This window comes from Lissotriton helveticus, chromosome 1_1 (genome assembly GCF_964261635.1).
Source record: "Lissotriton helveticus chromosome 1_1, aLisHel1.1, whole genome shotgun sequence".
NCBI lineage: Eukaryota > Metazoa > Chordata > Amphibia > Caudata > Salamandridae > Lissotriton > Lissotriton helveticus.
This window is the reverse complement of record NC_136057.1, coordinates 416,463,567-416,482,396: the sequence shown is the minus strand read 5'-3', so window position 1 is coordinate 416,482,396 and position 18,830 is coordinate 416,463,567. Positions and strand designations below refer to the sequence as shown.

The 18,830-nt window shown below is 44.6% G+C and overlaps 1 protein-coding gene across 1 annotated transcript in view; it reads left to right on the top strand.

Moving 5' to 3' along the window:
• Positions 1–18,830, top strand: part of IPO8 (importin 8) — a 737,162-nt gene that overhangs the window by 110,242 nt on the left and 608,090 nt on the right. The window contains exon 5 of the mRNA XM_078673765.1: positions 7,073–7,229. Coding sequence (XP_078529891.1) covers positions 7,073–7,229 — 157 coding nt within the window. The remainder of the gene's footprint in view (positions 1–7,072; positions 7,230–18,830) is intronic.

Here is an 18,830-nt window from a genome sequence, read left to right as displayed (position 1 = left end):
AGTATTCGACCTACCATTGCATAGGACATAGATTAGCACCAAACTCAACACAGACCATTTGACTGGCAAACCACAGGAAGCTTGACCCATTTTACCATTTAGTGAAGCTGTTGTTGATACTATTTCTCCCATAATGGACAACCCCCCTTTCTACCTCTGGCGGTCAGGAAGCCACAAGACACCCCCTCAGAGCAGCCTTTTTAGGTCTCGGCTATCCCATTCCGCAAGGAATGGATAGGGGAGAATTAAAGTAGGCAAAAAAGTTCTCAAACCATCGGCAGATTTCAAACAGTTCACGTGAACACAAGCACGCGCTTTTCCCCCACATTGGCTTTCATGCTGGGTTACACTTCCAATTACCCTACCCCTCCCACAAAGCAAGCCAAGAACATCAAAGCGACCGGCCGCTTTGAGTCCATTTGCCACCCACCATACACTTCACGCGCTTATGTTGTGTGCTCTCCATTGAAACAGGCACCACCGCTGCCCGCTTTCTGCAACCCTTCCTCCTTTTAGTTCGTGTTTGAGGCACAATAGGTAATATTGTTTAACTCTGCTTTTGAAGCACAACGCATATGATGTTTACTTTAGGCTATATTTTTGGGGAGCACAAAGGGTAAGATCACCTTTAATTGTACTTATAATGCACACGCCTACAAGAACTTTTATGTTCATTGCATCATGCTGATTAGATTTTCTAAATATCTATTTTTGTAATACCATGTTTTGGTAACCTTTCAATTTACACAACTATAACCTATACTATGTTGTGTTTGCACAATTTTATAAGCACACAGGGTAAGGTGACCTTTAACTGAATCATGATCTTGTATGTATTACTAAACTGGCACTCAATTTTCTAGAGTGGAAACAAAATATATATATGTTTGGGTGCCGTCTTGGAGGTAGTCTTCCCAGCCTTTAAATAAGGGCAATTCACTGAATGTTTATGGTGAGAGACAGAACGTATTTGCGGCTCCCGATAGTCATCGTTCGTGCTATGCATCACCATTTACAACACAAGTAGACATTCTTGAGTCCCTTTTCACACCTAAATCCATCTCCAACCCTTCTTGCATAAACTACAATAAGGTGTGAACGCTTTCCAAATGGCTGGCATACAGGCAGCTGACGAGCTCAGTGTCTGTAACCTCTGCCCCACAAAGTCAACAGCATCGCGTTACCAGACTTATTCATGTTTAAACATAAACTGCTGTTCCCGTTCAATGCAGCGGGAAGCCTTGTGTTCCAAATTTGGTGTGGGTTGTGTCTTTTCACAGCTTGTTTTTGTTCTAGCCATGGCACAGACACTGCGCTTTATATTTTAAGCACAGCGCCCCTTTTAATGATTTCCTGCCTCGGCTACGGATTTAGCTTAACTTAAAGTGCACGTACTTCGAACTCACTCAAAGGAATGCGCTCCCCCGCCCCTGCAATGCCGAGAGCTTGTTTTCCAATGCCCCCCTCCTACCCTCCTCCACTGCCAGGTCAGAGGAAGATATCTCCCCCAAACCTGCCTGCCACCAAGCCGACGGACGCAGCTTCAAAGGATTCAGCCCTCCACTCAAACCTGCCTGCCCTGCAGGATACCAACGGACGCGGCTTCAAAGCGCTTCAGTGCTCCACTTAGCCAAGCGCGCGGCACTGGCACAGTTTCCGTCATTCCTTGTTCTTAGTTGTCACCATGGCACAGGCGCCGCGGTTTATATTTTAGCACAGCGCCCACTTTTGAAATTTATTTTATAGTTTCCTGACTCGTGTTTTTTTTTCTTTGTTGTTCTAGCTATGGCACAGACATTGCGCTTTATATTTTAAGTACAGCGCCCCTTTTAATGGTTTCCTGCCTCGGCTATGGAATTTGCTTAACTTAAAGTGCACATACTTTGAACTCACCAGTTCCACCTGAAACCACTGACACAAATTAAGGACTGCATAAAAGTCTTTCATGCTAAAGTGAGGTCTGATTTCTATCTTGTTGAAACATTTAATTACCCGTCTATTGTTCTTTTGACGCGTCTTTCCAGATTGCAGGAGAGCGGGAATCAATGCAGAGACCTTCGTTTTCATGTCTCTTTTTCAGAAGTGTTCAGGGCAGTGATTGAAGAGGTCGCTTATTGGCTTTTGTGGCCTGTAAAGGTTGTAAATAGTTTATAAAGACAATCGTGTTGGATTGTGCTACATGTAAGACTATGTTGTGAGCTGACACTGGATAAACTACCAAAAGTTATCCAAGCCCAATCTAGGAAAGCTGATGCCCCACACACAATCCCCCACACACACCACACACACACACCCACACACACAACCCCCCAAACACATCCCCCCACACACACAACCCCCCCACACACACAACCCCCCACACACAACCCCCCACACACACACAACCCCACACACACAACCCCACACACACAACCCCACACACACAACCCCACACACACAACCCCACACACACAACCCCACACACACAACCCCACACACACAACCCCACACACACAACCCCACACACACACCCCTCACACACACCCCTATCTATCTATCTGTCACCCTCACTCTATCTATCTGTCGCCCTCACTCTATCTATCGCCCTCACTCTATCTATCGCCCTCACTCTATCTATCTCCCTCACTCTATCTATCTTATCACCCTCGCTCTATCGCCCTCACTCTATCTATCGCCATCACTCTATATGTCCATCTATCTATCGTCCTCACTATCTGTCTATCTATCGCACTCACTCAATCGATCGCCCTCACTCTATCGCCCTCCCTCTATCTATCGCCCTCCCTCTATCTATCGCCCTCCCTCTATCTATCTATCTATCTATCTATCTATCTATCTATCTATCTATCGCCCTCCCTCTATCTATCTATTGCATCCTCACAGAATCACCCAGCACCAACACAGAATCACTCAGGGGCACCACAACATCACTCAGGGGCACCACAACATCACTCAGGGGCACCACAACATCACTCAGGGGCACCACAACATCACTCAGGGGCACCACAACATCACTCAGGGGCACCACAACATCACTCAGGGGCACCACAACATCACTCAGGGGCACCACAACATCACTATGCACTACCACAGCATCACTAAGCACAACACAGCATCAGTCAGCAAACAACAGCACAACTCAGAAACAACACAAAACTAATCAGCACCACAATAGCAACACTCAGCACTCCACCCTCCAACTCCACCCTCCAACTCCACCCTCCAACTCCACCCTCCAACTCCACCCTCCAACACCACCCTCCAACACCACCCTCCAACACCACCCTCCAACTCCACCCTCCAACTCCACCCTCCAACTCCACCCTCCAACTCCACCCTCCAACTCCACCCTCCAACTCCACCCTCTAACTCCACCCTCCAACTCCACCCTCCAACTCCACCCTCCAACTCCACCCTCCAACTCCACCCTCCAACTCCACCCTCCAACTCCACCCTCCAACTCCACCCTCCAACTCCACCCTCCAACTCCACCCTCCAACTCCACCCTCCAACTCCACCCTCCAAATACAAATCCACTAAGTTATTTACATAAGTTTTAGCAAATACCATAATACATTACAATAACTTGAATTCATACATTTAAATAAAAGCCATTTTTATTTGTAATATCAATACATACAAGTCACATACAAACAACACATATTGTATTACAATTGCTAAAGGTGTCACATTTGAAAAATTCAAAATATTGGCATTGCAAAATACAAAACTATTAATTCCTATATTTTGTGTATACAAAAACATAAATAAAGAAACATATTATCTACAATACCAAAACATCACACTTTTCTAATGCGAGACCTATTGCATTGCAAATGCTTGTTTATAGGGGAGTCGAATCTGAAGGATTGGTGATGCAGGCCTCTTCTTAGAAATAACCAACCATTTTCCATGGACTGCAGAGGATGGTAGTCAAAAAGATTGGATGGTCTGAGCACCACATTCTTCGTCTCTGTCTTCTCTTTGGGACATAAAGTGCGAGCCATATCCAGTTTACGGCATTTGCTCGGTCCATTCTCTGAACTTTATAGAGATGGCAAAGATGGACCAACCACGCAAAAGGTGATGAAAGGAATGACCACAAATAGTCTAAACCACTGGCAGTCTTTTTGTACCATTCCAACTCCTTGTTTTTCTCTCATTGTGCCTCTTTCGACATTGACCCTTCTTATACAAATTAGTGCTAATCTTGCTCCTCATGGGAACAGTCCATCCTGCTCTGCCTTTTGAGACCGCCTCCAGACTAGTTTTGGTCTTCCGTCAGTGAAATATAGGTTGGATTCCTCTCATCACGTTTTGTATGTTTAAAGATGCAGAAAGCAATCTGTGTGCACAGGCCTGGATGCAGTAGTATGGTTCATGAGATCTAGTTTAGTCTTATAACAACATACTTGGAAGTGCTGCAAAGGTTTCTTAGGGGAAGTCCAGGCAAGGCCCATGGAAATGCAAATAGAGGAGCCATTCACTTTTGAGATTCTAGTGTAAGTGTATAATTCCTCTCTTGGCCTAGCCTCCTGAGCCCTGTCAACTATACAACAGACCACGTCAATGGCTGTATCATTTCCTGCAACAAGTTTTTTCACCTCTAAAGAAGCATAGGGGAGAGCAGGGCACTCCAGCATCAACAACTTTCCCATACCTTGTCTTCCACTCTGGCCACACCAAAATGTCTTTTAGCGCTTGAGCTAGCAGGGCTACTACATGCATGCAAGCGATGGTTGTCAGAATTTTTTCAGAGACGGTAAGTAAGGGAGACTAGTTTGTATGAATGGGACTTTAGATCATTTGAATGGTGCCAGTGCACCATTTATTTATTTATTTTATTTATTTAGTGGGCTTGTAGAGCGCGACAGCTACCCAATGGGTTTCCCGGCGCTGAAAGAGACAATGAGCACTAGGACAAAAGAAAACTAAGAATTATTGATTAAACAGCCAGGTCTTAATGGCTCTACGGAAACGAACGTAGCAGGTCTCAAGACGGATGTTAAGGGGAAGGGAATTCCAAAGTCTACGGCCTAGAAAGGAGAAAGACCTTCCACCCATTCTTGCAAGTCTGTATTTTGGCATGCAAAAAAAGCCCTGTGATGAAGAGCGGAGAGAGCGTGCAGGTAAGTAGGTTTTAACAAGAGATTGCAGGTAACTGGGTGCACAACCTGTCTTTATTTTATGCATATAACTCAAGGCTTTGAATTTGACTCAATTCTCCAATTTAAGCCAGTGGAGTTCTCGGAGGCGCCCCGTGATGTGATCAGTTTTATGACTGCCGCAAAGCAAGCGCGCAGCAGCGTTTTGAACTAATTGGAGGCGACTCGTAACTGCCTTGGTTGCCCCTAGGTAAAGAATGTTTTCATAGTCCAGCCTAGAGGTTATCAGGGCATTTATTATGGACCTCTGGGTGTCAGGTGGCAGCATCCAGAAAATTTTCCTCAGCCAACGTAAAATAGTGAAGCAGGTGGCTGCCACTTTGTTAACCTGACATTGCATTGTTAAGCCATTGTCAATGGTCACTCCCAGATTGCGCACGTGTTCCGACGGGGATGGAAGGGGGCCCATCTCTGATGGCCAATGCTTTGAACTCCAGAGGTCTTTCTTTTGACCAAGGACCAAGACTTCTGTCTTCTCTCCATTCAGTTTAAGTAGGTTAAGGTTCATCCAGTTGGATATTTCCCTAAGATCTGACTGAAGGAGAGAGGTGGAGGCCTGGTCGGATTGTGATAGAGAGAAAACATGGCCCCTAATACACAGTATAATAGGCCCCAGTGTCCCTGGTTGGGTAGCAAAAACTAGCCATAACTAGGGCACAGTGGACCTCTCAAACCTGTAGGCCTCTGTGCCATTGCACTTGCTGCACTATTTTTAGCTACCAGTACTCCTTAATTGCCCTTCCATATATTTGGATGGACCCCCTCCCGGACACGTCTTCAGCATGAAGCTCAGGATGCTGATAGACTATTCCTGTACCCAGGTCCGTAAAATTCTCTCCAATTGCCCCATACTCTTTCAAAATATTTGGGGCACCCTTACCTGTGTAAACCATTTTCTCTGCCTCCATATACATGTCCATGCCTGTGTGCCACTGTGTCGTAGACGGAGTCACAGTCCCTCCCCACAACCGGGCATTATCTCTTTTCTTCACCAACAACCCCAAATGGCAGAACAGGAGTTGAGCATGCGGAAGCTTTGCATTGCACAGGATTCCTAGGAGGATAAATTGTGGTGTAATAGGCACTTCTACTTCTAGCTTCCCTTTCTGTGACAATAGCTTCCAAATGACTTTTGATTGGGGGGGATGATGGGGGGGGGGGGAGGGGGGTAGAGGGTGCAATCCCATATAATGTGTATGAATGTACCCACACCAGAGCACAGGCATTGGGGGTGCGGGCCCTTCCCATTTGATGCAAGTGCGTCCTGTGATAGTAGGGTCTGTGAATGATTTTCAGCGAGATAAGCTGCAATTTAAGTCTCTTTCCCAGGTCTCCCTTTGCAGCTGTAATGTATCCGGTGTGTTTTTCAGGATCAAAACAGTAACTCGTTTGACCACTGAACCTGCACTCTAAATCCAGAACAAAGTCATACATGTTGCAGGTGCTTAAGTGTTTAGTTCATAAAGAGTGTACATGGGAATTAAGGTTTAGCAGTTGTAATGTAACTTAAAGACACATTTACTTCAGAACAAAATACTTTAGCTTCTGTTTTCTTATTTTTTTGCAGTCAGAATTGCTAGCATTTTGGTCTCTCAGCCGTGATAAATCTATTTCAGGCTGGATTTTCATAAACCGATGTTTACAGAGTTCCCAAACATTGTAGTCTGAAAGAGAATTAATATTACTGTTTCTGTTTTTATATAATTAGCCCTTGATGGTTGAAGATGTTTTATACTTATTTTTAAACATTGCTCACTTTTTTCTTGCTATCGATGTGCATGATTTTCAAGCTTATGTTTATTTTTTTTTCATTCCAGCATGTTTTATTAATTTTGATACGAGCTTATTTGTTTCTGATTTGCATGTTATTGAGCAAACTGAAGTCCTAAATGTAATATTTCTTGAAGATACAAGAAAGCTGAGGAGCGAGAGCCGCTAATAGCAGCCATGCAGATTTTCTTGCCCCGGCTTCTGCAGCAGATTATCCAGCTTCTACCTGATGCTTCACCATACTCTGGTTTGCTCCAGAAACAGATCCTAAAAATCTTCTATGCTCTTGTCCAGGTAGGGAATGTGCATTTCTTTCGTGAACAAACTGCATGTAGTGCATGATAGTTTTAACCATCTTATGTACCTTACATTTTTTAATTAAGACTGTGAAATCTTGACAACATTTTACTTGTGTTTATGTCTTTAGAAGATTGCTGACGTTTGGAAGATTAAAGTTAATTGCCACTGCTTTTAGCAAGGTTTTGTAATCTGAGAACTCCAACATTCTTGCTACATGTTTACAGTTGCAACTGTGATGTTGCCAGGTCTCCATTGTATTGTATCGACAAATGGATTAACAGTTGTGATTTACCCACCCCCAAATTAACTTGGGACATCAAGTCTTTAGGTGCTAGGAAATGCCTTACCTAATAGTTCACAAAAATGACCAAGCTCTTCAGAATTGGCTCTTTTAGGAGTATGCATACTTTCAATTATTTTGACAAGGAGCTAACTTGACACTACCAGTTACAGGAAGTGACATCACTGGTGTTTTCATCATCCATCTGCACAGGAAGTGACCTCACTAGGTTTCCCGCCCACACCACCCTGCACTCCTCCCCCTCCCTGGACCTACTTAATGACAGCTACAACATGACTGGGCAGTAGGCACACCGCTGGCATGCCAAAGGCAAGCCCTTATGTGCCTGGATTGCGCACAGTGCCAGGAACCTTGGTTCTCCCCCCACCACCACCCTGCCACGCTTCTCCATGCTCTCAGCCCCAGCCCCTGGTCACTGCGCTTCTGCCACACTGCACCACACAACAAGGAAGGAGCTTTCTCATGCAACTCCTTGAAGTTCTTTTGCACTGTTCCACACCCCTGACCCACTACTACAGCATCAACAGCACCCAGTACTCCATGCGCTCACACTCACAGAAACGATCCACCCGCTCATTCAGTGCAAAAGCTACCTACACATAACACTCCACACACTCATGCATGCTCCTCAATTCCCACTCACTACCCAAATACGCCATTGAGATATGGGACTTACTGCTTACCATCTCCGGACATGTTCTTCCTCATGGAAACATGGTAATACCCAAACGCTGTACCGGACATTCCTACCGATGTCCCCACCGGCAATAAGATTGGCAGGCAAGACCGCCAGCACTAGCCTGGATGTGGAGTCGCCATCATATTCAAAGATATCAGCTGCACCACCTACACGGACACACCACCTGCTACATGGAACCCCTCATGTTTAAGATACTCATCATCCACGAGAGCCCTTAACTTTCATCTAGAAGACTGCACCGACCCAACCCCTGCAGACCTACTAGAAAACCTCAAACATTGGTCTCCCAGTATATTACCGGACGCACTCACACCTATTGGACTCGATTTTCTCCTCAATCAGCAACATCACAGTCGACAAGCCAACAACTATGACCTAGACACACCACTTGCTTGTTAGTTTCAGGATAAGATTGCTGTCTTGACCCAAAACAGACATACCAACACTGGACCCTCCCACCGCATCTGAAAAAGCTTCACAGAAGAGGAATAGGCTTCCGCCCTCTACGTGTATCTGCATGCACACAACAGCTGGATTTCCACATGCACCAGCATCCTTGTTTCCTGCAAGCACATCCTAATGGCAAGAGCCCAACCACAGGCCAGTTGGTACACAGAGGAACCGAGCTGATGAACGCCACTGCAAGCAACTAGAGCCCCTACGGAGAATAAGTCTTGACAGCACAGGTAATGACATCTTCATTTCTTCACTAAGATGCTGCCACCAGCAGACAAGGAACACCAATCGCACAGCTCTTGAAGTTCGCATTGACGCTGTCTCTAATAGCAGCAAGGAATTCATCGCTGTCATCACAGATTTCACTGTGCCTCCAGCAACATACCTCCCTCACAAGACCTCTACAGCAAGCTCTGAATTCTTCTGTAACAAAATCACCTGTACATACAGCATCTTTGATCCCCAACCGGATCCTGTCACCATCGCAACTTAACCTCCCATGACGGCTGCAGAACAAACCCTGACCTTGCAGTCTGCCGTCCCGACCTTTGAAATTGCTGCTACCATCAAAATTATCTATACTGGTCCCCATATGACCCCATCACACCTTCAACCATAGGACTCCTACAGATTAGCACAGCACTAACACTCATCCTCAACATCTCCATCGGCTCGGTCACATTCTTGGACACCTAGAAACATGCCACCATCTTGCCCCTGCTCAAGAAACCATCTGCTGACTTACCAACACTTTCCAACTACAGATCCATCTCCCTCCTACCATACCCAGCGAAGGTCTTAGAGAAACAACTCAACCGTCACCTCAGCAAACACCAGCTCCTCGACTCCACGCAGTCCAAATTCAGGCCGAACCACAGATAAACAACTCTCACTGCCTCCACAGATGACACCGGCGCGACCGACGAGATACAGCAGCCCCCTTTCTCATGGACCTCTCTGCAGAATTTGACACGGTTTCACACCCATCCTGATCGGGCACCTTCACAGGATTGGCATCCAGGGTCCTGCTGTCTGCTGGATCTGATCCTTGTTAATGGATAGAACACAGGCTGTCAGCCCGGCACCTTAGTCCTTGGAAGCCTTCAAACTCATATGTGGAATGCCTCAAGGTTCACCCTCTTCAGCACATACATGAATCCTCTGGCCAACGTTCGCTGCGCACACAAATTCAACATACTCTCCTAGGCCGACTACAGGCAACTCATGCTCTTCCTCTTGGATAAGACCCCCAAAACAAGAAACAAGTTCACTGCTTGCAAACCCGTACTTGTCAGCTGGATGAAAGCTAACTGTCTCAAGCTCAACACCGAAAATACCGAAAGAGTGCCCTTCAGCAAGAACACCTCACTGTGTGACTTTAACTGGTAGCCGGCTGAACTTGAACTTGTACTCACACAGCACACACACCAGGAACCTCAGAATAATCATCAATCAGCAAACTGGACATGACTGCACAAGTCAGCGCCATCCCAGCATCCTGGTTCCGCAACCTAAAGATGCTGAAAAAGAGTTTGAAATGGTTCTCAAGCAACACTAGGCAACTGTCACTCATGCCTTAGTCTCCAGCAAGTTGGACAACAGGAACACCCTCTAAGTCGAGATCACCAAGCATCTCACTTGAAGACTAAAAGCCTTGCAGAACTCAGCAGCCAGAGCCATCCTCTCACACAGAACTCAGATCACACCACAACTCCGAGAGCTCCCCTGGCTCCTGATACACAAAAGCACTCATTTGAAACTCCTCACACACCCATTCAAGGCACTACACAACGTAGGCGGCACCTACTTAAACATTTGCATCTCCTTCCACCAACCACTCAGACAGCTCTGATCCTCAGGACTCCTTCGCTCACACATCCCACACACACAGAACCAGATCAGGAGGATGTGCATTCTCTTACATTGCACCTAAAGCATGGAACCCCCTCCCATCACACATCAGAACCTCCTTTTCTCTTCTTGAATTCGCAAGAAGGGGAAGATCTGGCTTTTCGATTAACCAACATACCATAGGCAGGGCTAGGCACACACACCAGCTCAGCGCCAGAATACCTTCGCAGGTGATAGTGGGCTTTACAAATAAACATAACATAAGCTGGCAATCCTCTGTGTACATACATTAACATTGCAATTCAATTAACAATTATTGTACTATTTTAACAAATACATCTTATTGTTTCTCTAGTCTGTTTTCCAGCCATTGAACCATGTAGGCTTCGTTTCCCCTCCTGGAGGCTGTATTTAGGTTCTGTGGACAAGGTGTGTAAAACAAGTTTAATAGATAATGCTGATGAAATGACTGCAGAAAAACCATATTTCTTGGAAAACCTATTCTACTGAAGGTTTCTATGATGTGTTTGGGATTCCTGCACATTCTAACACCTTCATGCAGCAATGTCGTGAGACCTTCTACCTATAGGCTAAATTCCTGGGGTGAGTGTCCAAGGTCTCCTTTGATAGTGATAACATTATGACAGAACAGCAAAAGAAAGGAACCTACATAAGTAGTGGGATTTTAAGGATTTGTGGGGCCAATGGCAAGATCTATTTTGCATCTACCCCATCCACTCATTCCCTTCCCCCCCGTTTGCAGTAACTTTGAAAGTATTGCCTCTTTTATGCTCATTCAAGTTATTGTGATTCCAAACAATTTTGAATTATATGTAAACCCTCCGAAGCGGGGGGGACTGGAAGACAGTCTGCACATAACTAGCCAAATATAAATAAATAAAGCTCAAACAAGCATTGATAAAGACATTTTGTTTTGAGTTAGATTTTTTACTTGCAACCACAACTTTATACGTGGAATTCAGTGCCTTACCTACTTGTTACTTATAAAGTAAGAAAACACACTAAGGGTGACTTGTTATAAGTTTAGTGAACTAGTGCATAGTATTAGACATGTGCACATAGCCCTTTAAATTGTAACTTTAATTTCTGAATATTTGTAATCTCAAATATATCCCCTTTAACTAATGGTGTTGTTGCTGCAACGGATAAAATCAAAGCTATGTCGTGAGAAGTTTACTATTCCATTGATAAACACCTGATAACTTTCTCCTAATTTCTCTTCCCATACCTTGTACCTCTTTTCCTCTTTATATGTGTGCACTTCTCTGGCTAGACAGTTACATGTGACCCTGCTGAGTAAGGGAAATGGAGTTAGGAAGAATGCTAGAGATGTACAGCGACATAGAGATCAATATAGTGAGAGAAGTGAAGTAGAGATAGAAGAAGGTAGAGCTAAAGATGACCTAGAGTGATATATGATGTAGGGAGAGAAGTAAAGTAAATAAAGAAAGGTGAGGCAGCCAGAAGGAAAGATAAGGAGAGGTAGAGAGATGTTGCTAGAGAAAGAGAGGCAGAGAAATCGGTACGGTTTTAGAGGGAGATAGAGAGAGTTAGAGATAGGGAGAAGGAGAAGGAAATGTAGAGGGGTGAGGTAGAGAGAGATAGATAATGTAGCAGAAGGTAAATTAGAGAAAGGTAAAGGCAGCGAGAGGTAGGCTTAGACAGACGAGGAAGAACAGTAACTAAAGATACAGGGAAAAAGAAATTGAGAAGAGGTTTAAAAAAACGGGCAGGTAAAACGTAGTGAGGAATAGAGAAAGGGGTAGAGAGAGAGGTGAAGGATAGAAAGAAGTTTGGCAAAGAGCAAAGGAAGTTAAGAGACGTGAAAAAGAGAGAGAGGTGAGGCTTATAAAGAGGTAGAGAGTTTTGAGATATAAAAAAAAAGGATGTTATGGTGAGGTATAGAGTAAGAGGTTGAGAGCGATAGTTTTAGTGGGGATGAGTTGAAATGGAGAATATGGTCCAGAGAGAGAGATGTGTTTGTGTGTGAGAGAGAGAGAGAGAGAGAGACGCAAAGGAGCTGATGATAGAGAACGAATTAGAGAAATAGTAGTTGAAGTAGCCAGAAAGGTGTATGATATTTACATAAGTGAAGGAAAGAGTATAGAGCCTGAGAAAAGCCAACAACTGCCTGGGAGTGCATTGGTTAAGGCTGGGCTGTCTTACATGCACACCTAGGGTCAGATTATATTTTTGCGTAACTCAGGGCAGCAACCAAAGTTGCTGTGCTAATTGTGCAAGGTAGAGAAAGCTGCCCTGTGACATATTATTAAAAAGATCTGCTGCTTCTCATTATCCTTATGCTAGCGCACAACCTTTGCACCATGATGCAAAGTGATGTATTTGTGTACTGTTAAGCACAGGATTTGTACTGAAAGCATACCCTTTCAATACAAAATCCCATGCCTAGACACATTCTTAAACATGGCACACACTATATACCTGCTGTACAGTACAGCACACATCCAATGTGTTGAATGTTTGCAGAAAGGAAAACTGTTCTCCATGTTAGCACCTGCATTAACAAGACTTTAATTTTGTTGCAAAGCCCAGTCTGGCTATCTTTAGATTAGGCTTTACATCAAACTTAAAAAAGAACTATAGGTACTTGCGTTAATCCACTCAACTAACGCTCCATGACGCAAGATGTGCAGAGCACAGCACTATTTGCTCTGGAAAAAGGGCACCTTCTCAGTGCAAAATTAACTTGCGCTGGAATGTAAATACCCATGCAAGACTTTGCGCCCCTTTGCGTTACTTTGTGTGTCTTTTCTCTGGAACAAATCCTTAATTAATGTGGCTCTATGATTTTGGTAAGCATGCTCTGATGTGAAATTGCTATGTGAATTTGTAAAGTGCAGCTAATTTCCGGTTAGGGTAACCAGGCACTGAGCTGGGCAGGCTTGAGGGGAGGAGGAGGAGATGCCTATTTCGTTTAGAACAGCCATGTCTTGAGGTTCATTCATAAGTTCATGTGGGAGGATCTGAGGTGTTTCGGGAGCCAGTTCCAGGTCTTGGCTGTGAGGTATGAAAAGGAGCGTCCTCCGCTTCTGGTTAACTAGATGGGAGGGAGGTGAAATTATGCCTGGGAATTAGATTGAAGGTGCCTGGTGGGTTTGAAGAAGTTTAGGTGGTGGTTGAGGTAAGCTGGACCGGTGTTGTGGAGAGCTTTGTAGGTGTGGGTGAGTAGTTTGAACGTACATCTTCTCTGGACTCGTAGCCAGTGGAGATTGTTGAGGTGTGGAGAGATGTGGTAACTTCGTGGGTTGTTCAGGATGAGTGGCAGCTTTCTGGGTGGCTTGGAGTTGAAGTAGGACATGGGCTGAGATTCCAGTCTAGAGGGAGTTTCCTTAGTCAAGTTTATTTGTTTTAAGAGCCTGGGTGACAGTTTGTCTGAAGTTCAGTAGGATTCACTTGAAAATCTTGCATAGCATTCATAGGATGTGGATGTATGATGAAGTGAAGGCGTTGATCTGTCTGCTCATGGAGTGGTTGGTTTCCAGGATGATTCTGAGGTACTTGGCATGGTTCACATTGGTGTGATGTGCCAGTTTTGGAGGGCCACCAAGAGGCGTCCCATGGGGAGTGGTTGTTGCCGAAGATAAGGACTTAGGTTTTGTCTGTGTCAAACTGCTGGCAGTTGTTTGTCATCCAGGCAGCGACGTTACTCATGCTGTTGGCAACGTTTGCTTTGACGGTGTTGGTTGAGTCAGTGAGGGAGAAGATGAGCTGTGTGTCATCGGCGTTGGATACTATGTTGAGTCTGTAGGCTCTGATGATGTCTGCGAGGGGCGTCATGTCTACGTTGAAGAGTGTTGCTTCGCAGATGTGTTTCTTGGGTTCTGAAGTGTAGGGCTAAAAGTCTAACATTTGGACTCCTGTCCGTGAGGAAGGAGGACATCCACTTGAGGGCCGGTCTGCAGATACCCACGTTCTAAAGCTTTCTGATGAGTGACTTGTGGAGACTGTTTCGAAAGCTGCAGAGAGTTTGAGGCGAATGAGTGCGGCTGTTTCACCTCAGTTGAGGATATTTATGATGTCAACAGTGGCTGCAGTGAGGGCTGTCGTGGCTGTAGTTGGTGTGAAAGCCTGATTGAGAACTTTCTAGGAGGTGGAGTACTAGGTGTTCTGCTAGTTGACTGTTGAAGGCATTCTCAATTACTTTAGCTCGAAAAGGGAGGAGCTGCTGAGGGTGTTTGGGTCCGTTGTTGGTTTCTTCAGTAGTGCGTTGATAACTGCATTTTTCCAGCTAGACTGGAAGGCGACGGTGATTATGGAGGTGTTGATGATAGTAGTGAGCGCGGGGAAGATGATGGTTTTTCCAAGGTTGTATATGAAGTCGGGACAAGGGTCTGAGGGGGCTCCTGAGTGGTTGGTATTCCTCAGGTTAGTGATTTCTTCGTTTGAGATGGGCTTCCAGTTACTTAGCTGCTGTTTGGCAATGAAGGAGGTGTCAGGCTGGTCGGGCAGTTCGTATCGGTCTGCGGTAGGTCGAATGTGCTGTAGATCCTGGTAGTCTTCTGTTCGAAGAAGTTTGAAAGGCCATTGCAGAGCGCTTGGGATGGGATGATGATGTTGGCAGCTGCGGGATTGAAGAACTCCTTAACAATGTTGTAGTGTTATTTGCTGTTGTTAGAGCCGGCTTCGAGTCTGATAAATTAAAAATATAAGTTGTTTTTTATGAGCAATGTTGTTATGGCATGAATTTTGACTGTCCATTTACTTTACTAATATCTCTAGAAAGTGGGGGACCGTAGCAATTTCCCACTTTTCCCATGCCTTAATACGTCTCTGTTCATAAGTGAATGTGAATCTTACGGATTGGAAAATTTGTTTTGTTCCATACTGAGTGTACATTTGTTGCCTTTACCCTCACCACATACTGGCAGAATCTGACATTTTCAAACATTCCAACATTTCTTTTCTAAGAATTTTAAGATATGCCATGGCAGCACCTTCACAGAGGAGTTATTAATAGAGTTCTGCCTCTATCCTTTTTAGGTCTCGCCCTGGAACAGGGACAGAGACTCTATAGCTGTCTGATGCCGGGGAATGAGGGACAAAAAACTGGCACGATTTTTAGCAGTCGGATTTGGCTGCGCGAACGCGCACGTTCCGTCCTGCGCCGCCCTCCCAGCCTACTGCGCATGCGCCGCCCTCCCAGCCTACCGCGCATGCATGCATAGACACAGACACACACACACACACACACGTCGCAGACAGACACTCGCTCACACACACACCCCCTCCCTCACTGTCACACACACGCACTCCAAGACACATACACACACGCACGCACACACATACACACACATACACAGGCCGCCTCCCCCCCGCGCCTACATGCTCCTCTCCCTCCGCCCGCCCGCCGCTCAGCAACGCACTCACCGGCTTCCTCTCCTCAGCTGCAATGCCCGGCAGCAGGACTCTTCTTCCCTCCTTCGGCACCGGGGCGCAGGGTAGGCTCCTGCCTGCTCCGGTGCTCCCTGCTCCCAACACGGCTCCAATTGCGGCTCTTCCGTGGGAGGCGGGGTAGGCTCCCGCCCTCCTACTTCCTGTTTCCGGGTGTCGCGCCGGCCTGCCTGACTTCCTGGTCGCAGGCTGGCAGAGTAACGAGGATGTTTTGCGGTATGTATTTATTTATTTAATTATGCATTTTTATATAGCGCAGACTTTACCCGAAGGCGGTATTTCTTTATTCATGTATTTATGCATTTTTATATAGCGCGGACTTTACCCGAAGGCGGTAATGCTTGCCTTTAAATACTGCATAAATAATTTTAACAACAAATACTTTATATGTAGCTTTTTATGTACATAAGAAAACTATAGCATAAAGCAAAAAACATTGCCATTTACAATAATAATAGCTCAAACTTAATTAATGCGAGACCTATTGCATTGCAAATGCTTGTGTAGTTTAAGAACGTTTTAGATCTTCCCTCTAGAAGCAGAAGTAGTAGTTTCTGAAAAAAAGAAACAAGTGGGTGAAAGTCACTGGCCAGAGGCAAGTTGTTCTAGATGTGTAACTTGTCTGCTCTTGTGCTTCCAGAAACTCAGACACTATCACTGCCTGACCTAATTGACAAGTCATTGATTGGAGCACCGTAGACCCGAGATCTGGTTGTTGAGGCCACCCACTAGTGACTAAGGGCCATATGTATCAACATTCCGTTTTGCGATTCCTAATTAGCGATTTTTAAGGAATCGCTATTTAGAAATCGCAAAATGGTATGTATGTAGAAATCCGCTTCTTTTTAGCTATTTCTAAAAATCCCTTAATTGCAATTAGCAAATTGCTAATTGCAATTAAGGAATAATTTCCCATTCATTTCTATGGGCCAGGAGGCCCATAGGAATGAAGGGGAAATGTGAGATTCGCAATTTGCTAATCGCAAATTGTGAATATTTTCAAGGGTGCAGGGGCGTCCAAAGGACACCCTGTTGAACCCCTGAAAACTGCATGGGTGCCCATGTGGCGCACATACATGCCCTAAGGGCATGTATGTGCGTCACATGGCACTTTGAAAAAAGAAAAAATATGCATTTTGAAAGGAATTCGCAACTTACCACCAACTAGAAGTTGGTGGTAATTTGCGATTCCTTAAGGCCAATTTGCTATTTTTTTAGCTTCTTACATTGCATTTAAGGAATCGCAAAATTTGCGATTCCTTAAATGCAATCGCAAGATAAGGAATCGCATATTTTGCGATTCCTTATTTCTCAAGCAGATTTGCTTGATGCATACCATTAGTCCAAATTGCATTCGCAAACGCTGAAATTCTGCGAATTTCGGCGTTTGCGAAGTCAATTTGACTTGATACATATGGCCCTAAGTCCTTATTGACCATGACTTTGTGAACAAAACCCTCATCGCTGACAAAGATCTTCTAAATAATATGTGATGACTCTTCCTGCGGTCAGTCACCCTGCATTTAAGTCTTTACCCAGCAAAGAACAGTCAATAAAGGAGTCCGCAGGGGTCCCATCAATGACGACCTTTTTAGAAAATAAAAATTGTCCCAATTTTTGATGTGTTGAAATCCATCATTTCTGCTATTGGACTTCTCTACCAATCCTGGAGGAATATCCAAGGTAAAAGGCCAGAAATATTTCTGCAGCAGACGGAATTTTGGTTGCAGGTGAACATGCCCTGTTCTGTATCATATGTTCTTCATTGGTAGTCATAAACTTTAAAACAGTACCACACTGCATGCAGCAACCCCAGAACACTTAATCCACATACCTATTTAAAACTGAAGTGCAAATACAGCACAAACCGTGCTATAAAACACCCTCAATGCCTATTACAAGCCAAATTATTTCTGGGAATTTCACTTCTCCAAAGACATTCAATACGTTTTTTAAAATTATACTGCTGCACTTAAAGATTAAACTACTTCCTGAAACCGAATACATTGAGGGGAAAAGGAGCACTGATAGGCCTAGTATTAGCGTAATAAAAGAGCAATCTGTGCCTTTGAAAGGTCTAGTAATTTCCAATCCCTGGATGCCTTGTACTGGAAGCTGCCTCTCAAAAAAGTTCTTCTTGATGTAGCTTCAAATTTATGGAGTAAAACTGCTGAGAAGATGAAGGGCTGCTTTAATGAGGAGCACTATGATGCAGAACCAAGAATACAAGTGAATGAAAAATTTCCTTGGTAACGTAACAGAAAGTTTCAATTCTTTTAAGCACACAAAGGTGAGGATTATGCTATTCTTTCAATAACATAGCAGCCTTATCAACACATTACAACAAAAACTAAATTTCCCATCAACACAGGGAAAATGAAGATCAACACAGGTAAAAAGTCCAACATTCAATGAGCATTAGGGAGTGACATCATCCATTCTTGTCCCTCAACTCTTGCCCCCTGTCTTTCTGCGACAGATTCTGACCGTGAAAGATCCTACTCCTGTTTAGAAGACTCAATTTCTGCAATAATCAACAGACCAATTTTAATCCATGTGGACATCTCAAGTAAAAATTAATACCAATAATACAGACATCACAAATGGACCAATGATTCTGAACATACATAGGGAGAGAAGTTGGCCTAACGGCTAGGGCGGTCGACCTCGAATCTGGGGATTCTGGGGAACCTGGGGAACCGGGTTCGAGTCTCGGAAATGACGCTGAACATCCTGTGATTCTGGGCAAATCACTTAACTAACAAAAATGAATGTGTGTCCTCATGTAACGCAACTGGTGCTATGTAAAGCGCTCTGATACTCGATACAAGTTCGCGCTATATAAAACTCTGTA